General features: G+C 68.2%; 3 protein-coding genes across 3 annotated transcripts; 2 read left to right on the top strand and 1 right to left on the bottom strand.

Annotated features, from left to right (window-relative positions):
• Positions 1-84: 84 nt before the first annotated feature.
• Positions 85-983, top strand: CHLNCDRAFT_145227 (hypothetical protein; the record flags this gene model as incomplete). Its single annotated transcript, XM_005847980.1, has 3 exons — positions 85-109; positions 373-719; positions 879-983. 3 exons carry the CDS (start codon positions 85-87, stop codon positions 981-983), a joined length of 477 nt encoding a protein of 158 aa, XP_005848042.1.
• A 410-nt stretch (positions 984-1393) lies between these two features.
• On the bottom strand, positions 1394-8277 carry CHLNCDRAFT_57703 (hypothetical protein; the record flags this gene model as incomplete). The annotated part of the gene is made up of 19 exons (XM_005847818.1): positions 1394-2029; positions 2235-2390; positions 2573-2712; positions 2906-3010; positions 3197-3265; positions 3450-3663; positions 3873-3949; positions 4101-4206; positions 4430-4523; positions 4747-4937; positions 5087-5221; positions 5387-5536; positions 5699-5820; positions 5995-6152; positions 6313-6503; positions 6617-6736; positions 7224-7371; positions 7519-7626; positions 8162-8277. 19 exons carry the CDS (start codon positions 8275-8277, stop codon positions 1394-1396), a joined length of 3036 nt encoding a protein of 1011 aa, XP_005847880.1.
• Positions 8278-8957: 680 nt separating this feature from the next.
• CHLNCDRAFT_57702 (hypothetical protein) lies at positions 8958-11052 on the top strand (the record flags this gene model as incomplete). Its single annotated transcript, XM_005847979.1, has 9 exons — positions 8958-9018; positions 9110-9211; positions 9297-9460; positions 9612-9734; positions 9890-9980; positions 10138-10246; positions 10388-10448; positions 10618-10778; positions 10871-11052. 9 exons carry the CDS (start codon positions 8958-8960, stop codon positions 10974-10976), a joined length of 978 nt encoding a protein of 325 aa, XP_005848041.1. The 3' UTR covers positions 10977-11052.
• Between the last annotated feature and the right edge of the window lie 438 nt (positions 11053-11490).

Genomic DNA, 11490 nt, shown 5'->3' with positions numbered 1-11490 from the left:
TTTTTTGGGGGGGGGGGGGGGGGCATGCAGTTTCTGCACAGCGGCAGGGGGGGGTATGCGGCTTCTGCACAGCGGCAGGGGGGCATGCGTTTTTTGGACAGCGGCAGGGGTGGGCATGCAGCTTCTGCACAGCGGCAGGGGGGGCATGCGTTTTTTGGACAGCAGCAGGGGGGCGGGCATGCGGTTTCTGCACAGCGGCAGCTGCGGCGGGGCCCGGCCAGGGGACTGAGCACGCAAGGCGCGTGCCTGCTGCTGGCCCATGGCAGCTTTGTGCGCTGGGACTGGTGCCCCACGCACGTCGCTAACAGGCTGTTGCTCCCCGACCGTCGCTCCCAACCCCCGCCCCCGCCCCCTCCACCCCGTGCCCTGCAGCCATCTGCGCGCTGCAGAACGCCATGATCATCGCCCTCATCTTCCGCATGGGCACCGTGCCCCGGGCAGTCCAGCTGGCGGTGTCTGCCAGCCTGGCGGGCGCGGCGTGGTGGCTGTTTGGCGGCGCCTGCCCGCCCGCCCTGCTGACCACGCTGCAGGCGGGGTCGGTGGCGGTGCTGGCCCTGGGCGGCCGCTTGCCCCAGATCCTGCTCAACGTGCGGCGGGGCGACAGCGGCGAGCTGAGCCTCATCTCCTGCGGCCTCTCGCTGGCTGGCAACCTGGCCCGCATCTTCACAACCGCCATCCTGGTGCGGGACCCAATCATCCTGGGCAGCGCCACCACGCAGGTGAGGCGGGGTGGCGGACTGGCAGATGGGCAGCAGGGTGGGCTGTGTGCTTGCAGGAGGTGCGTGGGCCCGAGGGGAGTCCGCTCTGGCACGCACGGTCGCTCAGGGCTGCTCTGGGCGTGCTTCCCAACATGCGTGCCATACTTTGCTGGCATGCAGGCCATGCTGAATGGTGTGCTGACTTGGCAGTGCATAGACACAGCGCGGCGGCTGGGGGGCAGCTCGCAGGCAGGTGGGGGCACCCCCGCTGCGCAGCCAGCGTGACCGGGACGGATGGCTCGCGCCAACCCACATGCCCAAACATATCTGTCCCATGCCAAGGCTGCTCATTTTTGTTTGATTGAGATGCCCTGCAATTGTTCATCCCTGATTCCATGCATACTCTCAGCGTCAGCCCCTCGGAAGCACTGCCCTCTGATCGGTTTTCTCTGCCCTCTCCTGACCAATGAACCTCTGAATGCACCCGTGTCTTCATTGCTCTTTTTGCAATTTCCAAGGCTCCAGCCCCGGCGACACATGGCAAGGGTTCGTCGGGGCAAGCAGGGAACCGGCTGAACGAAAGCATACAACAAAATTGGGGTAAAGAAGGGGATGCAGGTCTAGTAGTCCAAGCCCGCCACACCTATATGCCAAGAGGCAGCATGACTGGGCCCCACACAGCTGCCCACCACGGGTCACTGGCGCCGGGCACCAACGGCAGCGCCATTCCGCAGCGCCTGTGGCCCTCCTGCTGGTGCTGCGGGGCCGCTGGCGCCGTTGCTGGCGGCGGCTGCTGTGCTGGCCGCCGTGGCCGTGGGGCGCACGATGACAGAGCTGCCCGAAGACTCTGCGCGGTACGAGGGCAGGGGCGGGAAGCTGCTGCTGCCCGGCCTGTTGCTGGTGGGGGACAGCGGCACCATAACGGTTGCCTGCTGCCGCCGGCTCCCGCCCTGGGTGGGTGTAGCCGTGCTAGGCTGGGTTGGGGTGGTTGCAAGCGGCGTTCTGCTGCTGCTGCTCCCTCCGCTCCCGCTGCCGCCTCCAGGCCTGCCGCTGCTGCCGTTAGAGCTGCTGGTGGCGCTGCCGGGGGGCGCCGCGCTGGTGGCCGCCGCCGCCGCGGTGAAGCCGCCTCGGCTGCCGCCGGCGCGCGCCTCACGGGCCGCCCTCTCCGCCGCCGCCGCCGCCTCGGCTGGAGACGTGGCGGCTGCAGACTTGAACAGGGCCTCGCCCACAAGAAGCCAGCGGATGGTGCGGGCTGCGGCACGCGACGCCACCGCCTGGCCGATGCTGATGGGCAGGCGCAGCGCCTCTGCACGCTCCGCGGGTGACAGCGTCTGCGGCGGGGCGGCGGCAGGCCGGGGAGGGGGGGGGGTCAGGCAGCAACCGAGCACATGCCAGCCCAACGATTTCCCATCACACTGCTCTCTGCATGCACACCTCTGCATGCAGTGCACCTTCATACGCAACCAGCCTTGCAGGTACAGCAACATAGAAAGAAGGAAGGCAGCATGGCGGGAGCCTCCCCCCCGGGCCACCCACCTCTGCCTCCACCACCACCCACTGCAGGATGGCGGCCGCGGTCTGCAGCGAGGCCAGCGCAGAGTCCAGGGGCGTTCCGCCGCCGCCAACGCCGCCGCCCACCGCCTCCTGGAACCAGTCGCCGCCCTGCTGCTGCCGCTGGCCCGCAGTCGACTCCTGCGGCAGCAGCAGGTGGGCAAGCAGGCAAAGAGGTTGCTTAGTTGCACCAGCAGCGCCACCCTACTGCCGCCGCCGCATGCCGGCTGCTCCGCGCCTCGCCACCCCAGCATGCGTCCCGCTCCAAACACCCCGCGCACAGACCCACCCCGCACACCCCTGCTGCAGCCCGGGGAGCCCACCTGCAGGACCTGTGCCAGCCGCGTGATGCCCTCCACCTGCTCCTGGTCCCGCTGGTCAGACAGGCGGGGCAGCGCCGCCAGCGACTCCGCCAGCGCATGCACCAGCAGGCTGCCGCCGCTGGCACTGCCAAAGCTGTCGCCTGCAGGCAGCGCGGCGAGCGAGCAAAGCAAACAACGATGAGGCTGGCCGTGAACGCTCGCGCGGTACAGCACGCTCAGTGCCACAGCATGAACGTGCTGCAAATCTTCGGCAAGGCAAGCCAAAAAAAAGGCTTCCGCGCGGTTGGTGCGGCGGGATGGTGCGCCTCCGGCAGCGTGCAGCGCGGCGCTCACGTGTGTCTAGCGACGCCGCCAGCAGCTGCTGCTGCACGGTGCCCACCGCGGTGTCCGCCGCCAGGCGCCAACCGGCGTCGATGCCCTTGGCAAGCTCCTCAGTCACTGCACCAACACACCAGCACACATCCAGGCAACCAGGGTGAGTGATGCCGCACACTGGCCCGGGCAGCAGATTCATCATGAATAGGCATGCGCGGGGGCGAGCAAACCGCAGCAGGCTGCGCAGTTGAGCGGAGGTCCGCCTCCTGTGGCGGTCGCCCGTCCGCGGGAAGAAAGCGAGGCACCCACCTATTCCCCGCACAAACTCGCCCTCGGGGGACAGCAGCAGCGCCAGCGCGTCGCCACGCTGCACCGCGCCTGCACGCAGCGGCGCCGGGGGGCAGGCATGCCTCGCTCAGAAGCAAGCCCAAGCCACACTTTGCCCGCGCGCCCACCTCCAAGCGGCCACCTGCTCCGAGCACAAGGAGGCGGGCGCCGCCAGCTTGTTGCCACTCATTGCCACCACCCCACGCCGCGCAGCGCCGCCCCGGCCGCCACTCACTCTGCCCGCGCCGCGGCTGCGGCCTGCCGGTGGGCCGCACCGCCTGGCTGATCAGCGACTCCATGCGCCTAAAGTTGAAGGCGCCGTCCTTGTAAAGCAGCGCCATGAGCGTGGAGCGCAGCTCGGGGGTGGTGTCGGTGAGCAGGCGGCGCGCCACCCAGGGGTACGCCGCGCCCAGCACCTTGTACTGCGTGTCGCTGGCCAGCGCGATGCCCTGCGCGGGTGTGACGTGTGGGCGGTGGGTGGGCGGTGGGTGGTGTGTGGTGTGGGACAGGAGACGGGCAGCCAGCACTTGGGGCAGCCTGGCGAGGCGGGGCGGTGTGCTGGGGCCGCGGCCGCGCGGCGGCGCCCTGCTGGGCGGCACCGCGGCGCGGGGCAGCCCCCGCTGCGCCCGGCGCGCCTGCCGCCGCCTGCCATCCTCACCTCGAGCACCGACAGGCTGCGCACCAGCAGGGTGTAGTAGGGCGGCACCTGGAAGCGGAACTGGTACATGGTGCGGCCTGCGGGGATAGAGATGTGGTGCAGGCAGGCGGTAGGGGCCAATCGGGGGGGCATAGCCATAGCCACAAGAGGGCTCCACATGCAAAGGCGCTGCGCCTGCCGGCAGGACCGCCGACCCCTGCTGCCCGCCTGCCGTGGGCGCAGCCTCACCCAGCTGCCCGCTGAGGTCGCCAAAGCTCAGGTTGCTGACGCCCCCCTTTAGCGCCTCTGCAAACACGCTGGTCAGCGCCTCCACAACCTCAGGCTTCTCCAGCGCCTGCGGGCAGCGGGCGGGGCGGCGCACGCAGCGCGCCAGGCATCCAGATTCAGGGCGCCAGGCTGGCAGACAGACAACGGCGCTGGCAGGCCGCGTGAGAGTGAGGCAGCCGGCCGTATTTAGGGCTGCCTCGCAGGCCCGAGGTAGCGCAGCCGAGGCAGCGCAGCAGGGAGCAGCGCAGGCTGGAGCCCAGCGCGCGCCAGCGCAGCGCAGCGCGCCGCACCCCGGCCTTGGGCAGCATGCCCAGCGTGACAAAGTCGTCTGCCAGCGCCTCAAACTCGCGGTTCACCAGGTGCAGCGTGGCACGCATCAGGCCCCTGCGCGGCAGCCAGGCACCAAAAGGGGGCAGTGGCGAGCGCGCGGGCGCGGCGTAGGATGAGCTGGTGACGAGACCCCGCCCATTCCGAGCTGCCAGCAAACTCGGCAGTAGCACCTGCGGCGCGCGCACCCCACAACGAACCACCACCGCCACCTCACGTGCAACGCCGTCTCCCCTCCCAAGCTCGCTTGCCCACAGCCCGCTGCGCGCAGCGCCCCCACCTGCGTATCGTGGCGTCCACCTGCCCCATCATGCCAAAGTCGAGGTAGGCCAGCCTGCCGTCCCGCGTCTTGAGCAGGTTGCCCGGGTGCGGGTCTGCGTGGTAGAACCCCTCCTCCAGCATCTGCTCCAGGCTGCACCGCACACCCACCTCAACCAGGCGCAGGTCGTCGCTGGTGCCGCTGGGGGGCGCCTGCGGGGGCGGGGCAGGGTGGGGCGCTGGAGGAGCGGAGCACAAGCAGAGGATACAGAAGCGCAAGGGCGCAGGCACACCCGGCAGCGCTGCGCCGGGCACAGCACCGTGGCAGCACCATGGCGGCAGCCACCGACCGCCCCGCTCACCCCCGCCGCCGGCTGAGCGCCGCCCGACTCCCGCGCCGCGCTGTATGCCGTGCGCAGGCGCTCGCCCTCCACCCACTCCATCACCAGAACCTTGCGTGTGCACAGAGAGGTGTGCATGCTGGGCACATACACGCCCTGCGCCAGGCGGGGGGGGCAGCAGGATGGCGGGCACGGGCGGCCAGCGCTCTTCAGCAAAACATGGCCAGCGCTCTTCAACTAAACGACGTAGCTGCGCCTGTGTACAGTTTTCCCTGCCCCGCCACGCCGCGGGCCGCCCCACCCGCCACACAGCCTGCCCACCTCCAGGTGCCCGTACAGCTCCCTGAAGCGCACGCCGTTGGCCGCCTCGTGCCGATAGTCCAGCTCGCGGAACAGGCTGGACGCCCACTCGTCCAGCAGCGCGGGCAGGTCGCTGTTGACCTTGCGCCACTGGCGCAGCGCCGCCAGCAGCTGCAGCGGGCACAGGCGGGGCCTATTGAGCTGCGTGCGGACGGCTCGGCTTGCATGGATGAGCAAGAAGCACAGCTGCTGCAGATATCCCTGCAGCGCCATTCTGCCCTTGCCCGACCTTCCTCCCTCCGCCCATTCCCTCCCTTGCCACAGCGGACGCACCTGGCGCAGCACAAAGACGTCCAGCGCTATGGAGGCCGCCACCCCCGGGCGCTGCACCTTGACTGCCACCGCCTCGCCCGTGTCCCGCAGCACTGCTCGGTACACCTGCCCCAGGCTGGCGGCTGCAGACGGGAGGGCGGGGCCTGGTGCCACAGTTCAAGAGGGTGGCAGAAGCAGGTTCGGGAAATGAGAGCCGCAACGCTGCCAGAGGCCACAAACGGCATTCCGCGCCACGGGGCCTTCCTCCCAGAAGCAAACCCGCGCCTGATCCCTCCCCCCTCAGCTGCCCACCACACCTGCCATCGCCTCTGGGGAGATGGATGAGAAGACCTGGCTGGCGGGGGCGCCCAGCTCGGCCTGGATGACGGCAAAGGCCTCATCGTTGCAGAAGGGAGGGATCTGGTCCTGCAGCTTCTCCAGCTCACGCAAGAACTCGGGAGGAGCCACGTCGGGCCTGCAGAGGGGTTGTGTTGGCGTGTGGTGGTGCGGACCAGGGTGGTACCGGTACGGGAGGCAGAGCGGGCGACCGTTTCGACTGTGGCCCACGACTGCGGGGCAGCAGCAAGGAGATGCACGCTGCTCCCCTGAATCGGCGGCTGGCAGCTGCCACGCACCGGCTGCTGACCGCCTGGCCGATCTTGACAAAGGCGGGGCCCAGCTCGGTCAGCAGGTGGCGCAGCTTGTCGGCACGAGCATCGGTGAGCTGTTGCGCGCTGGCGCCACGGTTTGTCAGGCGGCCCTCCGCCAGCCAGCTGCCCAGCGCAGCCACAATCTGCATGCCTCGCTTGGTCACCGCCACGGGTCGCTGCAAGGACAAGGAGACTAGAGGATGGTCAGGGGGAGCAATCGATAAGGTACGGCCGATGGATAGCCCGGCACGCTCGCTAGGCGGCGGCGGCGGCGGTAGGCGGCCCACACCTGCGTCCAGTAAGCTGCGTTTGCGGTGGGTGTGTAGGTCTCAAAAGGTAGTTCCTCATCCTTCTGTGCCGCCCTGACGGTCAGGGAGCGGGCTGGCTGCCTGGGGAGCCTGCCGCCTGGCTGTGGCAGCAGGCGCCCGCCCCGCGGGGCCACCCATGCGGGTGCCGGGCGGAGGGTGGTGACTGACGGATGGTGGGCGATCGAGGGAAGCCCGGCCTGCCGCATCAGGTGCCTGCCGAAGTGCCGAAAACTCAGGAGCAAACCAGGCATACCCTGTGCAGGCTGGCCATCATCCCGAGCCTACCATAGTCGCTGATAGGATCGATCAGCGGCGCGGCAGCGGCTTTGGGTGGTAATCCCTGTCACGCAGCCATCCAGCTCGGCTGGCTTCCATCTCCAATGATCCCATCCCCCAGCCTTCTTTGCACCCTGGGCATAGGCATATGAGCACGTGCATGTCCCGGGCCCCACACAGCCACCGCACACTTCCGACACATTCCGGTTTCGAAGGTTTGACTGCGCCTGCCGAGGGCCCGATGGCCTCCGAGCTGCTCAGCGAGCTGCAAGGAATTCAATCCTTGCTGGCGGGAACCGCCGCCTCCCCCACCCGCAAGCCCCCGCCTCTGGCGGTTGTCAGGGCCGCCTCCACCGACAGCGAGCTGGAGGAGGAGGCGGCGGTGCGGCACCCGCCAATACCAGCGCACAGGCCTGTCGCTGGGTCCCAGACGCGTGAGCTGGAGCGCCAGGTGGCCGCGCTGCGCCAGGTCCAGGCCGAGGGCGAGGACAAGTGTCGGCGGCTGGAGGCGGCCCTGGCAGCGGCGCAGCAGGATGGAGAGCTGATTGCCGGCCGGCTGCGCGGCCAGCTGGCGGGCAAGCAGGAGGAGTGCGGGCAGCTGGCAGACCTGGTGTTCCAGCTGCGGGAGGAAAGTGAGGCGCTGCGGGCGCAGCTCCAGCAGCACGCCCAGCAGGCGGAGGAGCAGGGCAGGGCCACCGTGAGCTCTGTGGAGCAGCTGCAGGCGGCGGCGGGGGAGTGGCGCCAGCAGTGCGAGCAGGGCCTCCAGGCGCTGGATGCGGAGCGGGCGCGGGGTGCGGCGCTGCAGGGCGAGACGCATCGCCTGCAGGAGCGGGCTGCGCAGCTGCAGGCGGAGCTCAAGGAGGAGCGGCGGCAGCGGGAGGCCGCGGCCGGCGAGCTGGCGGCCTTGCGGGCAGCGGTGGGCGGCCCCGCGGGCGGCGGCGTCAGCCTGGTGTCAGAGCTCAGGCAGCGGCTGGCTCTGGAGCAGGGCTGGCGCAAGGCGGTGCGCCAGTGGCTGCGGGGGGAGGTGCAGACCAAGTCTGAGCTGGAGCGGGTGCTGCTCAATGTCAGCTCCGCGGTGTGCTGCGGCCCTGCTGGGGAGCCCGCCAGTGGCAGCACCCGCCACGCCCCTTCGCCCCCGCTCCTGCCGCCGCGCCGCATGGCAGCCAGCCAGCTGGCGCCCGACACGGCAGCGGTGCATGTGGCAGCCGCCCCCGACGGCTCCAGCGTCAGAGTCACGGTGCGCAGCCCACGTGCGGGAATGGTGAGCGTGTCCAGCTCGCTTGCTCATCAGAATGGCCCCTGCGGCGGCACAGAGGCGGAAGGCAAGGGGAGCAGCAGCGGTAGCGGATGGCGCCAGCACTTCCATGCCACCATGCGGGCCTTTGACGAGCGCCACAACAAGCTGCAGCAGGAGCTGTCGGGCCTGCGGCGGGAGGCCTTTCAGCTGGCCGACTGAGGGGGGTGCGGCTGTGCTGGTTGCGACAGCAGGTCACATGTGCTGATGCCACCGACTGCATCCTTCTCGTTATTTTGAGCAGAACAATTGCAATAACATTGCAAGAGTTCCAGGGCTGCTCATCCGGCAGCCTGGGGGATGGCCCATCTCATCTGAAGTGGCATGCGCCGTTATACACATAGTCGGTGGTCGCCTTTGCGGCGCCAGCCTGTCACATGACAATGCGCCCGGCCGCACCCTTTACCGCATCTTCCTCTTCTTGGTTTCTTCCATGCAGCGCCTGCGCCTGCCCTGGCGTGCTTGCCGCGCTGCACCCTTCCGGCTTTTCTCAACGCCGCTGTTTGGCAGCGTTCTTCTTGCCCAGGAGAGATCGGTAGGTTATGCCGTGAATCTATCGCTGCTTGTTGCCGCGTCTGACGCGCAGACCGCACAGGCTTGAAGTAAGCCCGCCGGCTCTGGCCTTGGATTCCCCCCATGCCTCTGTATGTTGGCTAACACCCCACACTGAATTGTAGGCGAGAGGCGCACAGCGCACGCCACAAAGCAGAGCGCTCTCAGCCGCGACGCCGCCCGGACCGGCGGCGGTGGCAATGGCGCCAAGCAAGCAAGAGTTGCTGGAGCGGGTGGCGCACCTAGTGCCAGACTTGGCACGTGAGAAGCCGCATTGCGCTGCAGCAGGTGGCATCAGCCCATCTCCTGTGGCAGAATGCACTGAACCCCCCCTCCGCCCATGCCCATGCAGCCACCAAGTACAAGGGGCAGGCAGGCAAGATAGCAGTGGTGGGCGGATGCCGGGAGTACACCGGCGCGCCCTTCTTCGCGTCCATGGCAGCACTCAAGGCGAGTGCAGCAGACACACTGGCTGTGCTTGGCTTTGCCCCGCTGTCTGTCGCCACGCTGCCTGCCTGTGCCCGCTCTGGCGTCGACAGGTCTTCCGTGGCATTGGGTGGCGTCCTGCTGTCTCCGCTCCTCCCCGCAGATTGGGGCCGACCTGTCTCACGTGTTCTGCACCGAGGGCGCCGCCACCGTCATCAAAGGCTACAGCCCCGAGCTCATCGTGCACCCCTACCTGCCCGATGGGCGAGGGAGCCAGGTGGGCGCATGTGGCACAGGCAGGGCGCGAGTGCTAGCAGCTTGGCGTGCCGTGTAGCACCGTGTTGCATTGCCGACACTCAGCATACGGCTGTACAAAGCCCCCAACCGCTTGCGCTGTGCTGCCGTGGCCTGTGCATTGGAGGGAGCAGGAGCCGGGGCCGCAGGTGCGGGAGGCGGTGGCGGCAATCGAGCCCTGGCTGGACCGTTTTGATGCGGTGCTGGTGGGGCCGGGCCTGGGGCGGGACCCGCTGATCCTCTTCACTGTGGCAGAGGTCGGTGGGCAGCACGGAGCATGGCATTAGAGCAGCCCTAGGCAGATTCTGCTTTAGAAGCAGCTCTGCCTGCCATTGGAGCCAGCCTGCATCCTTGCCTTGTGTTCTTGTTTGGCAATGCGTGCATGGTCAGCTGTTGGGCGTGGCGGCCGCAGGTGATGCGGGCTGTGCGGCGGCGGGGCGTGCCCATGGTGGTTGATGCTGATGGGCTGTGGCTGGTCAACCAGGACCCCTCGCTGGTGGCGGGTGGGTGGGTGGGTGCATGGGTGGGTGGGTGGTGGTTTTCAGGGCGCTGGGAGCTCCAGAGCTGGCTTCAATGCTGCTGCTGCTGGCATGACATGGGCCAGGCCTGTCAGCGCCTGCCCATCCGTCTGCGCATGCTGGTCCTTCTTGCACTGGCCAGGCTACCGCAACGCAGTGCTGACCCCCAACAAAGTGGAGTTCCAGCGGCTGGCAGACAAGCTGGGGGTGGATGCAGGCAGCGAGGATGCTCTGCAGAGGATTTGCCATAGGTAAGAGCTGGACAGGAGGCCTGCGCAGGCCATAGCATCGTGGTGATGCTGCTGGGAGCAGGTGTGCCGCCCTGTTGTCACATCTTTAGCAGCCTTGAAGCCGTAACCTCGTCTTTCCTGATGCCCTCCGCATGCTTGCAGCCTGGATGGCCCGGTGGTTGTGCGCAAGGGGGCGGTAGACGCGGTGGGGGATGGGCGGCAGGTGGTGGAGTGTGATGAGGAGGGGTCTCCCCGCCGTGCAGGCGGCCAGGCACGTGGCCAGTGCCGAGTTGTCCCGTGCCTCCTGCTCTGCGCCTCCTGCTGGCCCGCCAGGTGGATAAGCAGTATGTCCCGCTGGTGGTGCCATCACCTCACATGCCCGCTGTTTGCAGGGCGATGTGCTGTCTGGGTGCATCGCCACTTTTGCCGCCTGGGCGCAGCGAGCCGGCGGCACCAGCAAGGAGCAGCTGCATGCGGGCGACGGCGTGGGAGGGAGCGGCACGGGGGTGCCGCCGCTGCTGGTGGCGGCGTACGCCGGCTGCATCACCACCAGGTGCAGCTTGGATGGGTGGAGCGGAGGCTGGCCCCTCTGCCTGCGCTCGGTGTGCCTTGGGCAAGAGGCGTCCCCCCCCCCCCCCCCTGCAGGCGAGCCTCGCAGCGGGCGTTTGCCAGGCAGCGGCGATCCATGGGCGCCACAGACCTGCTGGCGGAGCTGGGGGCGGTGGCGGATGAGCTAGCAGAGGAGGGGTGAGGCAGCCGCCTGCCTGGCATGGGCGCCCATCCATTACTGATGTAAGGCTGTTCGTCTCTGTAAGGTTACACCCACATTACACCCACAGCAGTGGGGACAAGTGGCCAGGGAGCGGAACAGAGGGCTCCTGGTGCTGTGCAGTCGCGATGTCGACTCGACTCATCTGACAAAAACAAATTTTGAAGGGCTGAGGAGGGGGATGAAAGCCTACAGCTGATGCTGGTGGTACAGGGCCAGCACTGAAATCAGTCGTACACTGAAAGATTTGGAAAGGCAAAAGCAGGCTGGCATGGGGGCCAGCTCCACGCACAATGTGGCTGGAAGGCAAAACTAGGCGGTGCGCTGACGGGCAACAACACAGCGCAGTGCGATCAGATGGGCTGGCAATTATTCAAGTGCACAGCTGGGCAGGCAAACAGGCGAAAAGGGAAGAATGCCGGTGCGGCGGCAGTATGTGGCAGCGGCTCTCACACAATGTGGGCACTCTGGGGCGCGGCGTTTGATTGTTTTTGCT

The sequence above is a fragment of the Chlorella variabilis genome (genome assembly GCF_000147415.1).
Source record: "Chlorella variabilis unplaced genomic scaffold CHLNCscaffold_9, whole genome shotgun sequence".
In the NCBI taxonomy this organism is placed as follows: domain Eukaryota; kingdom Viridiplantae; phylum Chlorophyta; class Trebouxiophyceae; order Chlorellales; family Chlorellaceae; genus Chlorella; species Chlorella variabilis.
Note: the sequence above shows the minus strand (reverse complement) of the source record. Positions and strands in the feature narration are given on the sequence as shown.